This window comes from Scyliorhinus torazame, chromosome 12 (assembly GCF_047496885.1).
Source record: "Scyliorhinus torazame isolate Kashiwa2021f chromosome 12, sScyTor2.1, whole genome shotgun sequence".
Classification (NCBI taxonomy): Eukaryota; Metazoa; Chordata; class Chondrichthyes; order Carcharhiniformes; family Scyliorhinidae; genus Scyliorhinus; species Scyliorhinus torazame.
Genome location: NC_092718.1, coordinates 216,641,797 through 216,666,182, shown reverse-complemented (window position 1 = coordinate 216,666,182; position 24,386 = coordinate 216,641,797). Strand labels below are relative to the sequence as shown.

General features: G+C 44.2%; 1 protein-coding gene and 1 long non-coding RNA gene across 2 annotated transcripts in view; one reads left to right on the top strand and one right to left on the bottom strand.

The window, feature by feature from the left end:
- The window catches only part of LOC140386983 (uncharacterized), a 99,132-nt gene extending 89,793 nt beyond the window's left edge, over positions 1-9,339 (bottom strand). Inside the window, exon 1 of the long non-coding RNA XR_011933726.1 lies at positions 9,181-9,339. This is a non-coding gene — a long non-coding RNA (uncharacterized lncRNA). The remainder of the gene's footprint in view (positions 1-9,180) is intronic.
- A 253-nt stretch (positions 9,340-9,592) lies between these two features.
- Positions 9,593-22,716, top strand: tbx2b (T-box transcription factor 2b). The gene is given in 8 exon segments (XM_072469935.1): positions 9,593-10,159; positions 11,157-11,424; positions 13,873-14,019; positions 15,902-15,928; positions 15,930-15,979; positions 16,433-16,602; positions 17,931-18,550; positions 20,964-22,716. Coding segments are annotated over 8 exon segments (2,118 nt in total). The 5' UTR covers positions 9,593-9,785; the 3' UTR covers positions 21,426-22,716.
- Positions 22,717-24,386: the final 1,670 nt, after the last annotated feature.

Below are 24,386 nucleotides of genomic sequence, written 5' to 3'. Positions count from 1 at the left end.
AAACACTACTATCACTGAGTTTATACATAAACACTGCGCTATCTGTCACTATACATAAACACTGTACTATCACTGTCTTAATACACAAACACTGTACTATCACTGTCTTTATATACAAACACTGCATTATCGCTGTCTTTATACACAAACACTGTACTATCACAGTCTTTATACACAAACACTGTACTATCACTGTCTTTATACACAAACACTGCACTATCACTGTCTTTATACACAAGCACTGTACTATCACTGTCTTTATACACAAGCACTGTACTATCACTGTCTTTATACACAAACACTGCACTATCACTGTCTTTATATACAAACACTGTACTATCACTGTCTTTATACACAAACACTGTACTATCACTGTCTTTATACACAAACACTGTACTATCACTGTTTTTATACACAAACACTGTACTATCACTGTCTTTATACACAAACACTGCACTATCACTGTCTTTATACACAAACACTGTACTATCACTGTCTTTATACACAAACACTGTACTATCACTGTCTTTATACACAAACACTGCACTATCACTGTCTTTATACACAAACACTGTACTATCACTGTCTTTATACACAAACACTGTACTATCACTGTCTTTATACACAAACACTGCACTATCACTGTCTTTATACACAAACACTGAACTATCACTGTCTTTATACACAAACACTGCACTATCACTGTCTTTATACACAAACACTGCACTATCACTGTCTTTATACACAAACACTGCACTATCACTGTCTTTATACACAAACACTGTACTATCACTGTCTTTATACACAAACACTGCACTATCACTGTCTTTATACACAAACACTGTACTATCACTGTTTTTATACACAAACACTGTACTATCACTGTTTTTATACACAAACACTGCACTATCACTGTCTTTATACACAAACACTGTACTATCACTGTTTTTATACACAAACACTGCACTATCACTGTCTTTATACACAAACACTGCACTATCACTGTCTTTATACACAAACACTGTACTATCACTGTCTTTATACACAAACACTGCACTATCACTGTCTTTATACACAAACACTGTACTATCACTGTTTTTATACACAAACACTGTACTATCACTGTTTTTATACACAAACACTGCACTATCACTGTCTTTATACACAAACACTGTACTATCACTGTTTTTATACACAAACACTGTCCTATCACTGTCTTTATACACAAACACTGCACTATCACTGTCTTTATACACAAACACTGCACTATCACTGTCTTTATACACAAACACTGCACTATCACTGTTTTTATACACAAACACTGCACTATCACTGTTTTTATACACAAACACTGCACTCTCTCAGTATACATAAACAGTGCACTGTCATTTTAAACAAACGCTCTGCTCTCACTTTCACTTTAATCTCGGCCTCGTAAAATGACATTTCATTCGTTCATTTAGAAAAAAAGGTCAGGGTTTTGTTGAATGTTAATAATGTTACAATTTTATTTCATATCAAGGTCGCAATTTTGAATGTTTCAGCGAAGCTCTCCTTAGCAAGAGGCGGAGGAACAGCGTTTCAATGCGCTCTGACTGGGTGATGGGAATGAGAGAGGGAGGTGACCGTCACAGTGAATTTGGGAGACAGAGGATGTCAGTTTGAGCCGGGAATCCGGGGGGCGGACTTCAAATTACAGACAGATTCACCGTGGGCAGAAGAGAAAAAGGAGAGGAGCGAGAAAGAGGGACAGAGAAAGGGAGGAGGGGAGAGATAAGGACAGATAGGGAGGGAGACACGTGTAGAGAGAGTCGGGAGCCAGAGAAGGGAGACAAGAATGCAGAGAGGTGGAAAGGTCAGTGGGAGTCAGGTTGGGAGGCAGGGTGCATGGTGAGGAGGAGGTAGAAAGACAGATAATGAGAGCGAAGGATGGAAAACTGGGGATAGAGAAGAAAAAAAAGGTAGACGCTATAAAATAGAGACCCGGGGAGCGGGGGAGAGATAGAGAGGCAGAACAGAGTGAGCAAACGTTACATTGAACCGCGGCTCCTGATTCTCTATCGATCAGGACAATGTTCTAAGTGGAGAGGGCACCATTGCTAACTCAAGGTACGGACACTGAGGAACAAGTCGCAGCCATTGCCTTCCCAGAACACAGGGGGACGGCCAGCTAAATTGCTGGTTTTGCATTGATGGTGCGCATGTCACATGCAAGAATATGAAGGATTTTGACAGGTCTCAAAGTGCCTGGCGCCAGGACTGGTGTCTCTGCTAAAAATAAGCTGGGATGGGGCGAGATGGCGAAAAGCAAAGTGGGCAGGAGGAAGGCGTGGAGACAGAGAGGGAAGGAAGGAGTGGGGTGGAGAAAGGATCGGTTTAAATTCGGACTTGTCTTCGAAACGCGCGAATCTGGTGGCGGTGGGGAGGGGAGGGGGCGGTGCTGAAAAACATCCACAATTTGGAACGACTGAAATGAGCAATGAAGTGAACAGGAAAGTACAGAATCCGCAAGGTGAACAGAGCTGAGAAAAACAAGCGCGTGGATGAAGGATTCACAAAACAATATACAATTACATCAACAAACAATCAAACATGTTGGCGAAGAGGCAGCTCCCGGTGTGGAGATGATCTGCTCAGGATCCCTATCGCAGCTAAATTGAACCCCAGTTGTTAACACAAAGTGTAACAGTCTGTTACACAGTCTGTTACACTTTGGGAGTTGGCGGTTAATGATTGGATTCGTTTTGCGGCTCCTCATCCGTTGCACACACAATATCACACAAACATATACTCACAACGCATGCATATACACAGAAACACAGTCATACACACACAAACATTACACAAACACCCATGTACACAAACCCTCACACAAACGTACTCATATACACACTTACACAAATACTCACATACATATAAACACTCGCATGCAAACACATAAACACACTTGTACACACACTCTCATACAAACACACTCACTTACATACACATAGACACGCTCTTATACACACAAGCACCATCATATACACACAAACACACACAAATACACAGTCACACAAACACTGATATATGCACTCACACAAACACACTCAGGTACACACAAACACACTCATATGCACAGACACATTAATACACACATTCCCCCACAAACACACTTATACACATACAGCAACACACAAACACACTCATATACACACTCTCACACAAACTATCATATACAAAAACTCTTACACACAAAAACATTCAGGTGCACACAAACACACTCATATACAGAGCGACATATCATACATACACTTTCACAGAAACACGCTTATTTACACACACACAAACAGTCATATAACAAAAGCACACTTATATACACACTCACACAAACACACTCACACAAACACACACTCTCACACACATTTGTATACACACAAACACTCATTTTTAAAAAACATTCTAATTAAGGGGCAATTTAGAATGGCCAATCCACCTACCCTGCACATATTCGGGATGCGGGGGTGAGACCCACGCATACAGGGGGAGAATGGGCAAACTCTACATGGACAGTGACCCGGGACCAAGATCGAACCCGGGTCCTCAGCGCCGTGAGGCTACAGTGTTAACCACTGAGCCACCGTGCTGCCTACACCACACTCATGTACACAAACACACTCATATGCACATTCTCTCATGCAAACACAGTCATATAAACAGAGACAAACTCATATACATAAACTACATACAGAAAATCACACAATATCACACAAGCACACATTTACTTTGAGTGGCATGTGCACATACACAGAAACATGTTCCTATGCAAATACACATATAAGACATATTATATACACACACTCACATACACAAACTTTCACACAATCACTTTGACAGACACACTTAGATACACACAAACATATTCACTCTCACACATACACACAGTCAGACACACAAACATACATTCACACGCACCACACTCAATTTCACCCAACCCACCCACATTCATACAGCATACATAACACACACCTATTCTCAGACACAACACGTATTCACACACAACATATTTTCATCGAAACACACTCAATCTCATCCGACACAACCATATTCACACAACACATACAAAAACACACATCACACACACTCTCCTCCCATACACTCAGTCACTCATAACACCCACGTATACAACAGACACACAAACTCACACGTGTGCATAACACACATCCATTTTAATTTTTCCAGCTTTCTAACTATTTTAAATCTAGTCGAAATTTAATTTCAGATGACAATATACAATGATAATACACAATAAAAGGTTGAGCTGAAGTAACTATGGTGGACAATCTAAAGATTTATGTAGCTCTTATCCATCTATTTCCGTGACTTAAATTCTCAGTTAAAACAATTCCACTGGGATTTTAAACACAGATATGTTATTAAATAGCTGTTTGAATGCAATTGAGCACCACCATGCATACCCTATAGTTACTTTACAAAATAATAAAATACCTGCAAACTTTGATATTGACACTTGTCGAGGAAAATACAAATAGTGTTGATTTTTAAAAAAATTCACATTTCCCATTCATGATAAACTGATAGTACATATTCTCTATGGAAATTCAGAAAGGTTAAGTCTGCAAATGAGCACTGCACACGTCAGCTTAATAGACCCACAGGAACCAGAGACCTGGACATAATAAGGCTGGTCCAGAGAAGATGTAATTTCTGCCATTAATGTGAACCTATATTCATAAATCGATGTAATATACCAGTGTATATTTGAGCTTGCAATTTAATGGTAGTTGTATACATTCACCATGTATATTGGTTACAGTGGGTGCATTAAGATGGCATGGTTGGAATGTTATGGGACTATTTGTGATGAGGGTATGGGAGCAGAAATGATTGTCAAATTCGACAATGTGCTGGAACATTGAGGAAACGGAAAAAAGAGGTAGATCGAGGAAAAATGAAAGATTAATTGATAGACGGTTGTGTTTAAAGGTCGGGGTTGTGCTTTTCAAATAAAGAAACCTTGTGAAATTAAATAAATGCATTCATAATTCAAAAATGCAGAGAGCTCTGTGCAATAAACTCCCATCAGAGTGTTAACTGCCATGCAACACAATCTGCTAACTTGATTTCTCGTATACACGGCTGTTTAAAAGGTGCATGTGTTTACATCTATATAGATAGAGAACCTTTCTGATAATCGTATCAAAAAGGGGAAATAGTCCAAACGCTTTAATGGACCTACAATAACCAAAGAGTCACCTCCAAATACTGCAGCTGGCCCAGACAACACGGTATATATCACACAAAGCCTGGCCATCTGGCTTATAATGGACGTGATGCCTGGAAGTTGCGCGGTCCACAAAGGTTAAATACTGGGAACACGGTGCCTGAATCATCTACTCGGGCGGTTAACAACGAAACCATGGGAAGTTGGCGGTTTAATGAGGACGGTAATCGCCCCCAATCCGTCAGTGTTATCCACCCTCTCTGATCTGCAGCCGCTCAATCTCGTCCCATAATCTGTTTTAAAAAAAATTTATAACGGCGTTTTGTGTTTGTTTGTTTCTTGGAAAGATAACAAAATTGCGATTTATTCATCGGCGGTTTTCATTGTAAGTCTCGGCTTAACGCTGAAACATTTCTGTATCGATTAAAATTTAGTTTCAAATGAAAGTCACTTCCAAACCAACCTGTATAACCATCTAGTTAATGTCCATAACTAGAACTGGCCCAACAACTCTCTGAATGGCGCTTTGTGTGGAAAGAATTCTCCATTTAAAGGCTGAAGGATTTACGAAAATAAAAATACTCAAATTAATATCCTGAGGAATTATGCATTTGATACGAAATATTTCAACTTCCCATCAAAAGCTTTACCTCCTATTGATGCAGGGTCGCATTTTGCAAAACCTTTCTTCTGCCTGTTGAACCTTTTGTTTATTGCTCGTTTCCAGATAAGACACACCAATTTTTTTGCACAATCTTCCGGCGGTTCTGAAGGAAGGACATGCCCGTGTGAATAACATCCTGTACTGTGTGCCAGAGCCACTGGGCCTTTTAGCGGGCTCTCTGGCCACATCTAGTGCACGATGATCACTTTTAGGTGAGGATGGAATTTTACCTTCAACAAGAACCCTGAGAAATGGGAGTTGGTCTTTCCCCTGACTAGTTGGTAAGCGGTGGGTGTGGGTTAGCGGTGAAGATGTGTGGATATCTTTAAACCCTAGTTATCTCACAGAAACGGGCCAGGAACGTAATCATGAAAAAGTACCTGCAGACGTTTAGATTAAACATTTTGGTTTAAACTGGAGAAGTGAATAAAGAACAGTCCTCAGAGACAATGGCCCAGGATAAATGGCGAGAGATTGTCCTTTTATTGTTGCAGGTATTGGGGGTGCTCGTGGCGCCAGTCACACTATCTTGCCGACAGATAGAGGGGCTAAAGACAAAAGGCAATATCGCACCTTGTTCGATAGAGACCTAGATGACTATCTCCCGCTCGCACTGGCGGCGGTCATACCCAGTGGCGGCGCGCTTGTTGTTTTTAGCAGATCACAGATTCTAAACGCGGGGAGGGGATTTCTTTATCCAGGAGTCACACAATTAATTTCCTCACATCGAATAATGAAACACGGGGAATAATGCAGAACAGCGCGCTAATAAACCTGATTGAGGCATTGCTCCTCGCCACACCGTCTTTCTGTTCAGGTTCCTGATATTTGACTGGGAAAAATCAGATTCAGGAGGAAACATTAAACTAACGGCTTTACAGAAAGACTGCACGTTCTTAGAATTGTATCATCAGGTTAATGAACTGGGGAGGGGAGGGGAGGGGGTTAAATTATTCCATCTTTCAGCCAGGGTCAGTTGTGTGGTCTCCAGTTGAAAAGGGGCAGAATCTCGGGAAATAATAAAAAATAACAATTTAATAACTTTTCCTTTTCCCAAATGGTAGATAGTGTGTGTGTATGTCTTCCTTTGCTGTTCTGCTAGGTCGGTGCTCACTGGGATCGGTCGGGGGCGAGTGTTGCCGAGATGGAAGCGATAAGCGAAGCGGATCTCTCCCCCTCCCCTCCGACCCCTGAGATTGTAAAATATATAAACCTAGCCGAATAACTGGGAATCTCAGCCTCCCTCCCCTGCTAGAAAGCAGCCGATGATCTCTGCTTTCCATGTTTCCATCGGAGGATGTGGTGTTGTTGTGGGGGGGGGGGGGGGGGGGGGGAGGGGGGGGGTTGGGAAGAGGAGGGGCGCTGTTAACATTTCTTTGCTTAATACAAAGTGACAGGAGACGGTGCTTATTGTTGGACATCAGCAGACTGGCGCCAGGCGCTCTCGACAAGCCGTGTCCCACTTAATCGGAGGAGATGGCTTTGAGGAACCTTACATTTCCCACCCCCAGAATCTGCTCTCTATTGCGCCCCTCAAACCCTCGCCTCAGTCCCACTTTGACATTTTCTCATGGGCTTTTTTGGAGGATTATCACCCAGATAAACACTCAAACTAATAAACAGATGTACTAGGAGTAATCGGAACCGTATATAATTAAAAATCATGTTGCTGCCCTTCTATTACTCCAATTACCCGAATTCTCACAAACTCAAAAGTTAGTTATGGCTTATATTATGCCTATATATTATATAGGCATTAAATATAGTGTCAGATGTATTATATACAGACACTAAGATACAGTGTCATATATTATATACAGGCATTATGGTATAGTGTCATATATATAGGCATTGATATAGAGTTAGATATATTATATATAGGCATTAAATATAGTGTCAGGTGTATTATATATATTATATACATTAAATATAATGTCAGATTATATACAAACACTAAGATACAGTGTCACATATATACAGGCACTAAGATGACGTCAGCTATATTACATACGTTTAATATTATATGTAGGCATTAATACAGTGTCAGGTGTATTATATGAAGGCACTAAGATACAGTATCAGATGTTATATATATATAGGCATTAATACAGTGTCAGATATATTATATACATACACTAAGATGGTGTGAGCTATTATATATATAGGCATTAATATCGTGTCAGAAAGATGATATATGCATTAATATAGTGTCCGAAAGATTATATAGGCATTAATATAGTGTCAGAAAGGTTATATATATTATATATAGGCATCAATATATTGTCAGATAGATTAGATATATGATATATAATATATATAGGCATTACTATAGTGTCAGAAAGATTATATATATTATACATATATAGGCATTAATATAGTGTCAGATGTTGGGTTTTACGGGCGCGTTCCCTGTTGGTTTTTCCCACGACTCGCAAAGCATTGAAGCGTTTGGGCAACTTTGCAGCTTCTAAAATTAAAAAGGGCAACGTCCTTATTGAGTTGCCAGAGCTGGTTCTGCGGACCCGCACACAACCCGGGACAAACTTGAGTTAAAAGGGAGGAAGATTAGCCCCCTTCCCACTCACCTCCAAACAAAACCGTCACCGATCCTGCTGTCCAATTTCAGCTGGCGGTTTATTTCCCTGTCTCTGGATCCCAAACCTAATGACGCCATCTGGTGGGGCCCACCGCGATAAAACTAAAGTATTTCCCTGGGAGCTGGTGATTTGGTGATTTTACCAGCCGGGGCGGGGGGGGGGGGGGGGGGTTGATGGGAGAGAATCAGAAGAAATATAAGATTAAAATGTTCGGCCCTACAAACTTTAGGGTTGGAAATAAAAGCTGCGTGTGGGATTGTTGTCTTAATTATTTGCTCTTGACACAGAGAAAAAAACTGGAAACGGATCCAAACTTTCTTTCAACTTTTAGAAAGTGTTGAAGCTTTGTGTTCCGACCCCGGTCTCTTTGAAGCCGAAAGAAGGTGAATCTTTGAAAATAAAATAGGTGCTTGAAGCAGAATTGCAGGATTCCGCCAACCAGCTCCTGCAATTCTTTCCAACACCCTCCCCATGTTTACAATAACCCGCCTGACACCCGCTACACGGGCAGAAAAAAATAACAATGCAATCCAGAATGGCCAAGATGAAAAAAAAGACTAAAATTTAGAAATTCAGTCTTTTAAATGAATGGCCCCCATTCTGGAGGAACAGACAACAGTCGGGGACTGGTCGCCTCTCTCTCGGGCTCTGCTGAGATTAGATTTTGCACAGATACACATTCTGGATGTTGTTACCTGCGGGTTTTGGTGTTGGGAGCGGCTCTAGGTGTTTTACGGTGCTCCGTGGAGTCTCTGTCCGGGGTCGGGCTCTTCATCCGGGAAGCGGGAAGGATGGAGACGGCTTGGGGGGGGGGGGGGAGAGGGGAGGAGGGCGGCGATGCCTCCTGTCATTGGTTAATATTTAATTTTGTTGACATGTTTTCAAGGAGCGGTGCCAGTGATGCTAACTGTACGTTCAAGCTCCCGACACCTCCCCCCCCCCTCCCACCCAGCTCTCCCTCCCCTCCCCAGCTCTCCCTGCCCTCCCCAGCCCTCCCCTCTCTCCTCACTCATCCATCCTGGATTTACTTGTCAAAACTCCGCCTTTGCAGCCTCACAATTGGTCAAGACGCGTAAATTCACCAATCAACGGGGCGGCTCATTAGCGGGACCGAGCCGAGTGGAGATCATTGTGGGAAGGATGTGTGTGTGAGAGAGAGGGAGGGAGACAGACTCACACACACAGATTGCACATCCACACTTGCTCTTCAAGGAGATGGTGTAGAAGATCCGGAGAAGGCTTTTCCCAACAGGAATCTGTCCCCCACCCCCACCCTCCCCTCCTGTTACCGAATGCACCGATGAGAGAACCAGTTTTAGCGGCGATCACCATGGCATATCACCCCTTTCACGCTCACCGGGCCGCGGACTTCCCCATGAGCACATTCCTAGCTGCTCAACCCTCCTTCTTCCCGGCCCTGGCGCTGCCGCCGAGCGGGGCGGCGGCTCTCTCGCTGCCCGGAGCTCTGGGCAAACCCCTGACCGAGCAGAACATGGCCGAGGCCGCCATCCGCGTCTCCGCTCTGGGGCACCAGTCGGCGCACCTGCGGCCCCTCAAGAGCCTGGAACCGGAGGATGAGGTCGAGGACGATCCCAAAGTCAACCTGGAAGCTAAAGATCTCTGGGACCAGTTCCACAAAGTCGGCACTGAAATGGTTATTACAAAGTCTGGGAGGTACGAATGTGGCGAGGACAAGTCCCCAAGTTAAAGCAGCGGCCCCGGCTCACATTCTCACTGTCGCTTAACTTTTTCCAACTCGCTTGTATGTTGTTGTTTTTTGGTTGTTTAAAAAAAAACTGCAATTGACGATCAGTCATCTGTTAAATGATTTCTAGTGAATTTGGCGAAGTCCTCAGGAGAAGCCAGTTGACAAGGTGCCAAAGGCAGAATCGGATCTGCCTGTGAAATGCGAGAGCTTTAATGTGCAGCCCGCGTATTAATGGACTGGATAGTAACTCTTAAATTCTGCTCAAAATTCACATTTATCTCAAACGCAAAGACAAGAGGGCAGGCAACGATTCCCTGCAATCGAGTCAGTTTCAAACGTGAAACGTGTTAATTTCCACATGAGTTTATTTTTTTTTGTAATACGTCAACATTTTTCTCTTCTTAAAATATAATTGTTACTCCGCAGCGATTGTCCCTCCGCTCTCTCCCAGGCTCTCTCTCTCTCTCATTACAGAAGTTGGAAGCGATAAGTCTGTTGCTATTTATAACCTTTGATGGTAATCGGCCGATGCCGCTTCCCTGGAAGGGGCCGAAATGCAAAATAAAAACCACCACCCTGCCCCGAGATTGCACAACTTTTAAAAAGTGGTCGAACTTTACGCCAGCTGCCTCTCTTCTCCCCCCACCCCCCCAAAAAAAAACATGCCCCGGTTCCTCATGAGAAGAGAATGCATCTGTCCTGCTCATTGTTTACACCCAATCCTGGGAAATTAGGAATCTTAGTTCAAAGAGGAATGGAGAAATAAAATGATAGGTTTCTCAGATCCGGGAATAAAAAAATGTGTTGGAGAAACTATTAAGAGTTTAGCACATAACTGGGCTCAGTTTGAAGATGCAAGGTTCATATTGCTTGTTCCTTCCATGCTGAATTGTACTTCACACCACTCATGTGTTAAATTAAGTATTAAAACGCGCTGCTTCATCTGTCCCATTGCTCTCTTAGGAGAATGTTTCCGCCCTTCAAAGTGAGAGTCAACGGTCTGGATAAAAAGGCGAAATATATTTTACTGATGGACATCGTTGCAGCCGACGACTGTCGTTACAAATTCCACAATTCACGTTGGATGGTGGCCGGGAAAGCCGACCCGGAGATGCCCAAGAGGATGTACATTCACCCAGACAGCCCGGCTACCGGGGAACAGTGGATGGCTAAAGCAGTCACCTTTCACAAACTCAAACTCACCAACAACATTTCCGATAAGCATGGATTCGTAAGTGTTGCTGTAGGTCGATTTATATATTTTCCATTTTGACTGTCCTTTTTGTTTTAAATAGTAAGTATTCGGGTCAGATTCTGCTTCCGGTCGCTACAGTCATGATTTGTCATTTTGCAAAGTTTATTTTGTGTCGGCGACCCCCCCCCCCCCCCTCCCCTCCCGCCCCACCACCGCCACCGCCTTGCTGGAATAGACTTCAAAACTTTCACACACACACACATATAACTCCCCCTGTGTGAGAGATTTGTTATGGACTTGGGAAATTGAGTGGCCAATTGGCGAGTAAATCTCTGGGAACATAAAATGAATGAAAGGGCTTCAGAAATGCTAGGCCACTTTTTACTTCACAACTGGAGCCTGACGACTGGAACAGGGCGATCTGCCTAACACAACATTGATCAATAAGAGAATATTTATAGAACATGTTAAAAGGCACACACACCTCAAAACAGTACAGTAACCATTTTGCGTTTGAATCTAATGGTTTGGGGTTAAAATAAACTCAGAACAGGTCAAAATTCTGCTGAATGCACCTTAACGTCTGAATTCTACCGGGGTTCGAATGTTATGGGGCCATTTAGAACAATGAACCCGGCCTCTCAGATGTGTTCATTATCCCGCACGCCTTGATTCAGGAGTAAGGTTTGAGCGCAAATGTATTCAAGGCTGAGGGACCTTCCTGAGCTACGGTGGGGACTGGGCCGAGGTTGAGGATTTTAGAATTGTGCCTTTAAATATTACTGATAGAGGGCTTTGTTTGCTTGCTGTTGTTGCTGTTTTCTATGGCGGGGGTCAGGCTGAAGTGCATTAAGGCTATGGGCTGTGAAAAGCGGGTCAGGATTCGTGGCGTCAGGAGGGGAGAGAGTCAGAGAAAGAGAGCGAGGGAGCAGAGAGTGGCTCTCGCTACTGGGTAAGAGCTGCTGGACTACTGAAAGGCCATCTCTAATCCAGCCGGACTGTGGGTCTGCGAAGAATCACTGCGGTGATGCTTTAGAGGTGGACGTGGGGCCAGTGGAGAAACAATTTGTGACCATTTATTTGGGAGGGGGATGCGTGTTTTTTTTAATGCAGTGGTCTGGGAAACATGATTGAAGGTTGTAGGAATAGGACTGGAGGTAAAAAGCAGCCATTATGAAGCAGAGCTTTGCAGAAAGCGCCCTGAAGCACAAGACAATTCGACCTAGATCAGCAAGCGTGAAAAAAAATGCTGCTCGCTTTCACCAGTAACATATTCAAAATTAAAAGTATAAAATGAAGACACGGGGTTCAGTCAGACTGGGGACAGTAAATCCATCGAGAGAGAACAAGAAAAAATGCAGAAGATTCAATGGACTGTTTACAATCTCTTTTGTGTGACTGAATTGCAAACGCCATTGGCATTATTAATAAATAATAGGAACTGATATTCATTTTGGAAAGGCATATCTCGGGATATCTCGAGGCTGTAGGGCCTTGTGTAATGTTAAAGGAATTGGAGCTGGGAACAGTTCAGAGGGATTTTGAGAGCTCAGAGATTCAGAGGCTTGTCCGACTGATCCAGGCTTTGAGTGGATGATCTACACGCCTGAGCGAGGACTCACTGTAACATTTTATATTATATAAACCCGGGACAGAGTTCAGATGACGCACCAATGCCCAGATCCAGTGTCTATCTTTTATGTGTCAACAGGACAATGGCTCAGTTTCGCTTTCAATGCATCCCAGGACATTTAAAAAAAAGTCAGGATGTTTTTTTCCCCCTCGGTGTTCTTTTCAAACAGATTCCCATCTACGAACCCTGGTCCTGGATCTGTTGTAATTATAACAATCATCTTTAAAAAGAATATAACTGGGAGAGGTGCAGGAGGGCGATCGAAGTTACGTTACAGCAGCAAGCCTGTGACCTCAACATTCCACGTCTGTAAACCGGGTCAAGATCAAACATTTCCAACCACCTCCATCCCAGAATAGGCAGTTTGGAATTGCCATTTTTAAAGTGAAATAAAAATGAATAGAGCTGATATTTTATTGTTTAATATCATTCGGTTTTAAGGCACGTTGTGACCGAGAATGTATTGTATAATTAACCTCATGTATTCCTTCGCCAGTTTGAAAGTACTATTCCCATTTACCTTGCCGATGTACCCGCCGTGATTCCTGTTCAATGCAAAGCTGATTGTTGCCCTGATTACAGGATACGAAACGAGGTTTGCTCCTAACCAGCAGGGCAGATTAACGTTTCGATTTTTTGCTTGTTTACTGAATTACTAAACTGCATCAGGACAAGGTGCAGTTCCCTGACCCTCTCCTGTGTGTGTGTGTGTTGTGGGGGTGGGGGGGGGGGGGTGACAATCACCAGAAATGATCTGCTTCTCACTGATTACTGGTGCCAGGTAAGGCAGGCAAAGCCAAGGCTGCCCTTCTGTCCAATTAACCTGAGTTATTCTCTGTCGCCTTTCTTAGACCATTCTGAATTCCATGCACAAATACCAGCCCAGGTTCCACGTGGTCCGCGCCAACGATATTCTCAAACTGCCCTACAGCACTTTCCGAACGTATGTGTTCCCGGAGACAGAGTTCATCGCGGTCACAGCTTACCAGAACGACAAGGTGAGACCGGCACACTCTGTCCCCATTATCCCGGGAGCTCACTGCAGCGAGTTGGAGGGACTGACTAGCCACAACCGTCTCAGCATATTAATGACTTCATTCATTCATTCAAAATGTTTGGAGACCGTTTTTGTTCAACTTTTGATGTCTGGGGTGTAGCCGCATTTTTAATCATGCTTTTTAATGCAGTTCAATACTGAACTGAATGACAAACAATATAATGGGACGGGGGCCTGGATGTCCCCAAATACAAAAGGCAGGATGAATTGAAGCTTCACATTCCTGAGAATCGCACTCGGAACTTTTTTTAAAAGAGACAACAGCTTCAAAAAGGTTTTCTTCATAAAATGATATTTGGGGCGAATGGAATCATTTCTAACAGGCCAGGGACAATGAAGACAGTTGCTTTGATGACATTTTTCACATGCAATACTTGGGTAAATAATAAAATCTTTGTTCCAGACCTGGACACCGCGGGCAAGTTAGTTCCCCCGGGATGTGTGAAAGCTGGGAGGGGGGGGGGGGGGGTGGGTTGCTGGGACAACAGGGCGATTGAGGTTTAGGACACAGGCACATTGCAATGTTGTGTAAAAGGTGCGGGGACAATATCCAAATTGCAACAGGTTCTGCCGAGGTGACATTTTTCAATTCGATCCCCAGTGATCATCTGGCGCTAGGTAGCGATCTCCGCTACCCGCATTCCTCCAACCTGCACGAGCGAGTCTGCTTAACAACATCTCACACTTTCCAGCCAGAATGGAAATCCATCACTGACTATTTGTCTGATCGACGCAGAGCCTGGGATCTGCTCTGTTGATCTTGCCTGACAACATCCAACTTGTTGGATTCATGATGCACCCACAGACACCGCGATAGGTACAGACCAGGAAGATATTGTGGCCAGAACGCCCCATTTACAGACATTTATTTAACACTGTTGCCCGGCTAATTTCAAAAAAGGAACACAAATGAACAAAGAGGCCACCTTGGCTTGGGGTAGCTGCTCAGAAGTTGCAAAGGTTGTTGGAAATGTGCATGGCTCCCTTCCACTTCGAGTGATGACATTTCACCCGTTTAATTCATCTCCATTCTTGTGTCCTGTCCCTTTAAATCGTTAGCTTTTTTTTATAAAGCGTGGCTTATGAATAATGGATCCCGGCAAATCAGGGGAGGTACACGTGTCGGTTAGCTGATATCATATACCATAATTTGTATGAAGTATTCATAAGCTAAGCACGTATCTGTGCTGTTAAAAACCTTTTAAGAGTGCTCTATAACCTCCTTATTGGCAAGTAAGATTAAATATCTCAACGCCACGCGGTTAAGTCCTGCTTTACCCAATATTGACTCAGCGCATCTGTGTGTGTGAATTTGTCTTGTTAACAGGGAGGGACAGTAAATGACCAGTATCGCCCATTGCCTCCACCTTAATCCCTGCCATATTGTGATATTCAAATTGAATAATTGGCTGAGAATTTTATTAGGATTTACATCGGATTTCATTCACAAGTGTGGCATTCGATAGAATCACCCCCCCCCCCCCCCATACAAAAATGAAAACCAACAACTGTTCCAGGATTTGGGATTATCCCAACGCACTTGTAATGTCGGGAATACGTTGCAAGCAGACAATGTGCACACTGCCGCTGTGAGAAACACAAATCATCTCCGTGATGTTGACAGAGCAATATACATTGGCCAGGGCACAGTTCAGTGAAATTGTCATACCATCATAACGTGTTTGTTTGTTTTTTGCTCATCCCTCGTTTCTGAAGCAGTTTGAGTTTAATTCGCTGCTCCCCGATTGGGGAATCAGTTTTGTGCACTCCTTACGTTTCAGATTGCTAACTGCGTTTCCCCCCCCCCTGTTTTAATTCGGCAGATCACGCAGCTTAAAATTGACAACAACCCCTTTTGCAAAAGGATTCAGGGACACTGGCAACGGGAGGAGAGAGAAAAGGTAAAACTGAACAGAAGCGACTAATCAGTGAATGTATCGTCGTTGCCCATATCAACAACTGGCTCAAGAGTGTTTAGAAATAATTTATTGTGAATGGGAAGAGAGATGGTGCCCCCCCCCCCCCCCCCCCCCCCCCAGCGACTCCTGCACTGGTTAACTTCTCAATCGGAGTTGCGCCGGTACAGATTGGCGGACAGTCCGCCGTCTCTGCCGAATTTGCGGGTTTAACTCCAAGCTGCTCGTGTCCACCTCCTGGCGGCCAGTACCGGGATGGCATCAGAGATTGTTGGGAGCATTGTGTGGAGGGAGGGAGGGAGGGGGTTATGTTTTAATTTCATTTTGAATATCTTTATATCGTAATGTTATTTATATTTAAAAGTAGGAATTAAAGCTTGTTGCTTTAAGCTGGTTGCTTGTCTCATTGTAACACTGGCAGCAATGTTGGAATTTCAGGAAGCAGCTCTCCCTCCCCTCCTTGCGTGTGTACGAAGATCCGTGTAAAGGTGACCGAGATGCTGGCGATTCTGACGCCTCCTCCAGCGATCTACCAATGGCCAGGGAGTCCCGGCGCTCGCCCTCAGCCGGGGACCCCGTCTCTCTACAATTCAAGCAGACACCCAAAGGTGAGAGGTGGGAAGGGTAGGGGGGCGGGGGGGGGGGGGGGGGGGGGGGGCTGCGTGCTGGAGCGAGGCCGCTCGAGTCTGGTCCAGTCCAGAGATCAAGGCCGAGTGGTTTGTTGACCGCATTTCGCCCCCCAGGTAAACCAGGGGGCGAGTGGCTTAACTTGAAAACTTGGTGTCACCATTTGCTTCAGTGGATTCTAATAAATGGGTCCAGGAGATAGAAAACCGCAGCAAACTTTGAGGACATGTCGAAGTGTCGTGTCGAAATAACATATGTACAGAGAGGGAGAGAGAGTAAATACTTAATGAATTTTGGTGATTTAAAAATATCAATTTCAACACTAGAGGCATTAGAAGTGAGAGGGGAGTATTGCAGTTTGAGTCATTTCTCCCAGTGAAAACGGCACAGGAATCCCTGAAGTATAAAACAGGCCGTGTGTGTGTTATATTTATATTCAAACACCAATGATCCATTGGTAAGCGATGTAAACATTTCTTAAACTCATGTGAAACATGAGTTTATGGCGCTGGTTCTGAGCAATACACCTGATGTGTGGAAATCTCAGCTAGTGTTGATGGGAATCATTGCTGGCCCCAGTTTTGTGAAGCATTTATTAGGGTTCGGCTTATCTTTCTAAAAATGTATATTAATCTACCGAGTGTTCTTAAAACAAAAGACAACACTTTACGATTATACTCAATCTGTTAGAAAAATCGACCGCGAGCTTTTGCACTGCGCAGTCATCATTCTAAAACCTTCGCTCATATTTCAGCCAGAGTTAATTACGTGCCTGAGACATTGCCTTTCTGAAGCGGAATATTATTTGCCTGTGTCGCGTTTGTGCAAATCGTTTGTCCCTTTCTGCTGACCTGGGTACAGACAACGAATGTAATTTTTCCAAATAAGATGCAGGTACTAAAGTAACATCTGCTCCCATTGCATTCTCCCTCTGGTTTTAATCATGGAGTTAATGCAGAGTCAATTTCTCCAAGAATCACAGCCTGAAATAAATGCATTTTGAGAAATTATGGGAAAAAAAAACCCTGGATCTATCTGAACACCTTTTTGTTAGATATTAACATGAGCAAGTTTAAGTCTAGAGGGCTATTTATCATGTGATCCATGGAGGGGGTAGATTCATTTATTTTGTTACATTCTGAATTGAACTTTTAATGTATTTGATTTCTTGAGCTGGCTGTATGAAGTGTTGTAACATATTTAAATATGCAACGACTCAGGAACCTGTAGGTGACTGAATTCCATTCTGTTATTGTTGCAAGCTCAAAGCGCTTTCATATTTCTATGCGATTTCTCTGGGTGTTTCTAGATGACAAGTCTGGCGCTGACAGTGAGCCTGAGCTGGAGACACGGGAGGAACACTCCGCCGCCATCACCAGCAGCTCCCGGGGGGCGGCGTCCCGAATTAACACCCCGCCCGCCGAACACGCGGCGGGAGACACGCCGCAGCGGCCCAGGCCAGGATCTGCCCCGGAGAGAAAGAAGGAATCGCTGGAAGGTGGCAGGGACACTGAAAGCAGCTCCAGTCACAGGAGCTCGGAGAGAGAGAAGGGCGAGAGGGGGAGGAAGGAGGAGGCGAAGAAGGACGCTGAATGTTTGCGGAAAGACACTTACTCCCCGCTCATGGTGCAGACTGAGGGTCCCTCTCACCTGAACGCTGGCCACTTGCAGAGCTTGGCTTTCTCTGGGCTGCACAGCCAGCACTTTTTTAACCCTCTAAACGTCGGACAGCCTCTGTTTATTCACCCGGGCCAGTTTGCAGTCCCCCCGGGAGCTTTCTCTGCCATGGCCACCGGAATGGGACATTTATTGGCCTCAGTGTCGGGAGCCGGCAGTTTGGAGAACGCGACCATCGCCTCAGCCCCCGGGTCAGCAGGGGCGGGAGCCCACTTCCCGTTCCATCTCTCCCAACACGTCTTAGCTTCTCAGGTAAGAATTGCCGAAGCAGGCAATGACCAGGGTTTCTCAGGCCCACCTTGAATATTGAATATAAACATCGAGTTTTAGAATAATTCACGATCGATTGGCAGGGAATGGAATCAACCATTCATTTGGGGATTTGAACATTGCACCGTTTGCAAACGAAACTCGGTTAAAACTAAAAACAAAATCCCCTTCCTGTCCCACTATTTTCTCACTTTAGCTCCTGTGTTTGGGTTCTGTTGCCTCTGCGGAGGTTCCCGGGACATTGTGTTCAGATTAACCCAGGGAACGAAATAGACACGCAGATATCCAAGGGTGGGGGTGGGGGGGGGGGGGGGGGGAGAGAGACAGGAAAGCAAAGGGCAGAGAGAGAGAGACTCCAAAAAACACAAGAGAGAAAACATTAACAGCATGAAACGGGGAGGTGAAGAATTGTGAAAAGTGGGCGAGAAATCAAATAATGGAAAGAGTTGAGGAGGAGGGGGAAGGAAGGGAGTTTGGGAACTGTTTAAAACCGCTGCCATGGTCTCTGCCTCGTCAGTTCAGAGATAATTCTATCATTTGCGGGTTAATAGTCCGACTTTGATAACGGGAGGGAATGTTTTTAGATGAGCCATTGCGTAGGAAAGCTAAATCAGTCTCCAACAAAACCATCAGCCGGGACACGATGGACTCACGGGAGTTGGGATTCCAGGTGTGACACCTGGGACATTCATCCCAAACATCCTCATTAATCGTATTCCGGATTCAAACGTTTCAGGCAGGCGAGGAACCATGGAGAAACTTAACTTTAACACCCCGCATTTTAACATGAAATCATTAAATTCGAGTTCCATGTTGAGTGGGTACTAATCAATAACTTATAGCCCATGCCCCAACACCGCTGAGCAAAGGTCCGCGGCTGATTGCCAAACCCTGTCCTGTGAATCTTCCTGGGATTATCAATAAGCTTCACAATCCAAGCTCAGGTTTTAGATAGATTGTGTGTGTGTGTGTGCGTGCAGGGCGGGGGGGGGGGGGGGGGGGGGGCTCTGGAACAAAATAGCACTCCCCCCCCCCCCCCAAATCCAATTCACGATTTCATAATAATTTTATAAGGACAAGAACAATTTCTCCTCTGTGATTGCTGTAGAAACCTTCAAGTGGAAAGTACTTTTGGCATTTTATCCTTTGAGGCAAAGTGATACATAAAAACGTTCTGTGATGTACACAGATCTATTATATGGACGGCAGTGGACATATATTTCAATACATTTTGTGCATATTCTTTAGAATATGGAGGGGGGTGTATTTTGAACATACGTGTTTGTGACAGGTACATTTTTTAAATGTCTTTATGTGTGGGAGCCAATTAACCAAACCGTCCATTTGGTTATTTATACAATTTGTTTTGACAATGCTTAGATGGGACTACTGGATACATCAGCCTTGTAATGGTACATTGAGTTTTATTTCGTTGGCCATCAAGAATTCTGACAGATTCAATTGTGTTTGGTTAAACTGGATTTAGAAAGATACTGGGATGATTACAGGCCTAGAAAAATAAGCACATTTGCCCCTTGTTTATCCATTTGTCTACACACCACCATCTCTTCATGCACTGGAGAGTATGTTTAGTGCATGAAGTTAATAATCTTTCATTCCAAATCAAGAATTCCTATTCCAATTATAAGTTTTATTGTCAAATTAATGAACTGTTTTATTGGCGCTGATGTCTGGTGGAAGATAACGCAAGGCGTGCAGTCCTGAGAATGCTGTGTACTAATACACATCAGCTCCAATCTGGAGAATGGGCCAACTCTCACTGCAGAGCCCAGCACTTGTGGGGTAACAGTAGGTGGCTGTAACTGAGCGAGAACCCCTCTAGTCCTCATTGGGCAGCTGGGGAAGGGGCCCCAAAGTGTTTGTACCCCTGTTAGGAGTCTCTGAAAGTCCCATGTTCGGAGTCACAGCCCCAGGATCAAATCGAAGATTCAACTCTATTAAAAACAAAATCCCATTTGCTTACTTTTCACTGTGTCCTTGATCCAATGTTGAGGAGTATAGGAATAGTCTGGCCATTCAGCCCCTTGAATCATGCAGCTAGATTGTGACTAATCTCGACTCCATCAAGACTAAATCAAGCACACAACTCAGATTTGTAATTTCCAGTTGATTTCGGGCCGGGCCTTAAGAGATTTTTTTTTTTTGGGGGGGTAGTTCTAAATCCCCCCACCCCCCGTTTCAAATCCATTTCGTGTTGTTTCTCCACACCTGCTTGACCAGATGGGTGTAACAGTTGATAAGGTTGCTTTCTTACAGTTGCTTCAAGTGGTGTGAAATGTCTTTTGATCTTGTTGACAGTCTTCACTGTCTGATGATACTCACCAGCTCTGTTTTTTCTCTCCCTCTCTGCCTCCCCTCTTGTTTCACAATACAGGGGATCCCAATGACCACTTTCGGAGGGCTCTTCCCTTACCCGTACACCTACATGGCAGCTGCTGCCGCGGCCGCCGCCTTGCCCAACACCTCCGGGGCGCCCTCCTCTCTCCACCGGCACCCGTTCCTGAGCGGCGGACGGCCCCGGCTTCGCTTCAACCCCTACCCAATCCCCGTCTCCATCCCGGCCAGCACCAACCTCCTGACCACGGCGGTACCCTCGGCCCTCGGAGGCCCCGACAGCAAACTGTGCAGCAGCCGGGCCTCCAGCCCCGTCTCGGTCGGCCTGGCCTCAGAGATTAGCCACAAAAGCAGCGGGGGAAGTTTAAGGACTGGGGCCAGCTCCCTCTCCCCCAAGCCCAACGCCAAGGAGGCCATCAACGAACTGCAGAACATCCAGAGGTTGGTGAGCGGGCTGGAGAACAGCCGGGAGATACCTCCGGCTGGGGATTGCCCCAAATGAACCCACTCTGATCCACATTTGGGGTATCGCGACTATCGCAAAAGGAGAACCTCACAGTGCAGATACCTTCAACATCCGACCCAGCGGGAGAGAGAGAGGTGGCGGTCGGGTGGTGCCCCGAGGAAGCGGGGCTTCAGACCTGACAACCCCAGGAACCGCACCTGGAGTTAGAGAGAGATTGAGAGAGGCCGCTGTTAAATGTGGTGCAACTTGAGGGTAAAGGAACGACCACTTCGCTATAAAAAAAAATACCGCGTAAGATAAATGTACCTTCACACAAGAAAAAAAACAAGGATCTTTTGCTATTTATGTAATTAATTAGTAATTTTGTGTAAATAAGCTGTGGATGACAGAATATGCAAATCGGTATTAATTTATTCACCAGTTGTAAATTCGCGTGTATATATATATTAGAGTTTAATTCTTTGCAATTTAATGTCTTTTGTTTTACACACGAACGTCACAATATATTGTAAATGAAATATATAGCGCATTGGGAAGTGTGTGAGAGAATGAATGAGTTTTATACAACATCCACCCGCCTGCTTCCCTCAAAACGGTTTTGAAAGCAACATGTGCCATCCATTACATCAATGTTATTCCAGTGTTACCTACCTGTTTTTGTTTTAAATAACCGCGCTCTGTACTGTACAATGCTACAGATTTTAAAGGGATGGAGGAGACACTTACCTAATGTCCTGTGTTGGCGGGGTATATAAAGAATGCCACTATGACACCTCAGGTTGGCTCACCTCTTTGGTGTGGATTCTGAGTGGCTATCTCACCGGGCTCAACACAAAAATAAAACATAAGAGAGAGAGAAAAATATATCTCAGACTGTGTTGGTTATTCGGGTAATAATTCTCTCACAACTTTCAATAAACCTTTTGGAGTGAAATCTTTGCTTGTGATATATTTGAGTTGAACGCGTGTGGTATGAAAGACTAAACATGTGTGCGTGTGTCTGTGTGTGACTAGGTGTGTATATGTGTCACTGTATGTAAGCTTTCACTTGTGTGTATTTGACTTTGCAAAAATAATTTGAAATTGTACGCATAGCTATTAAGGAATGTGTCACATTAAAGGACAATAGTCCCAAATCCTTGCGGTCGACGATGGTAAAGATGTAAGACTGAAGATGAATTGAATCAAAGGATTGAATGCGGAGTGATTTATGGCGGGAAATCCTTGTTTTCGGTCAGGATTCTGGTATATTCTATGTATATACAACACGGAACAGCTCACACGTGGCATCCCTACCCCTCAGAAAATAAATTAATTATTGCAAATATTTTGAAGAGCAAAGTGTCTGGAAAGTTTTGTCTGAGCAGCAATGGGTTTATTCCGACTGATTCAACTTTCGAATTTATTTTGTGCTTTGGGATCCGTTCTGTCTGGACCCAATTTCACCGGTTCCGACCTGTTGCGTTAGATTTGGATTACACGCGAACTTCACGGCGCTATTTTCCACATCACAGCCTTTTCCAACGGAGAATGCGCCATTCGCATCTGAAGCAAGATGCACTGCCACCTGAACAGATATCGGAGAATATTTCACGAGTTTTTGCAAGACATTACTCCGAATTATTACACAATATAGAGCTATAACTGCACCCCTCCGGGAGGATGTGAAGGCTCCCCACATTTGGGTTGGAATCGAAATTTAAGTACTTTAAAAAAAGAATAAAAGGGCAGCGTTTAAGGATCTAACAGTTCGGGTGGATTGACATGTTCTTTATTGAGTCACTTTGATTCGGGGAGGGAACACTCAGACGTCACATAACATCAAAGGAGTTCACTTTTTATATTGAAAAATGCCTCTTCAATACTCGAGGTCATCTGGAAACCATCCTCCTGAGGAAGTGAGTTGACTCAAGTGATCGATACAAGGAAATTATTTCAATTTTTTCAAACGTTTCTTTAGAAGTCGCCAAATGATTTTTTAATCAGTTAGGCGTCTATGTGGGGAACATGACGGGTCCTCCCTGTGTTAAATTATGCCGTGCAACCATTCAAGATACAGAATATGCAGTCAATTTCACAGAATCCATTGTTAGGAAGCCGTACGCAAGGTAATAATAATCTTTATTGTCACAAGTAGGTTTACATTAACACTGCAATGAAGTTACTGTGAAAAGCCCCTAGTCACCACACTCCGGCGCCTATTCGGGTACACAGAGGGAGAATTCAGGTAGCCGAACCCACGACCCGCTTATATGGATACCCAATCGTTGAGTGTCAAAGAGTGAAAGAGGGCATTTCCCCCCGAAAGAACGGGAATTGGGACAATGGAGGATTATTGGTGCGGTACAAAAGTTGGGGAAGGAACCGAACGCAAATGTAAATTCGTTGTAACATAGAGATTCAATCGTTGTATCAATATCTCACGTCTCCGGATACTCACACACACTCACACAGAGAGAGACATCCTTATTCACAGGCACACTCTTAAACACACATACATTACTCAGAGATATACCAGACACAGACGTTTACAGGTGAATATATACAGATACAGATGTTTTCAGGTGAAAGGAATAGGCAGATCCACTAAAAACATAAACAGCCATGCGCAGAGATTCGCTCACACCTGGGTATGCACCCACAAACCCAAACAGGTGATCACAGAGATACCTACTCAGGCACACAGATAGAAACGGAGATATACAGAGTTTGAGCTGCTCACAGGCAGGAGGTACAAGCAGGAACACATGTACTGATACAGGCTCTCGGGGCACCCAGATCTTCACAAATGGATTAGCCTAACGTATTTTTACATCTATCCAGCCCGGATATTTGAACATTCCCTTCTGGTACTCTCCAGAATTCCCACCAATGAATTAAAACGAGATAGATTCACTATTTCCCCAACTGGAAAATGGACAGATAAAGAGTTATAAACAGTCCCCCCCCCCCCCCGATTTATCCAGCGGCTCCTATCGGGTATTTTTTTCGAAAGTG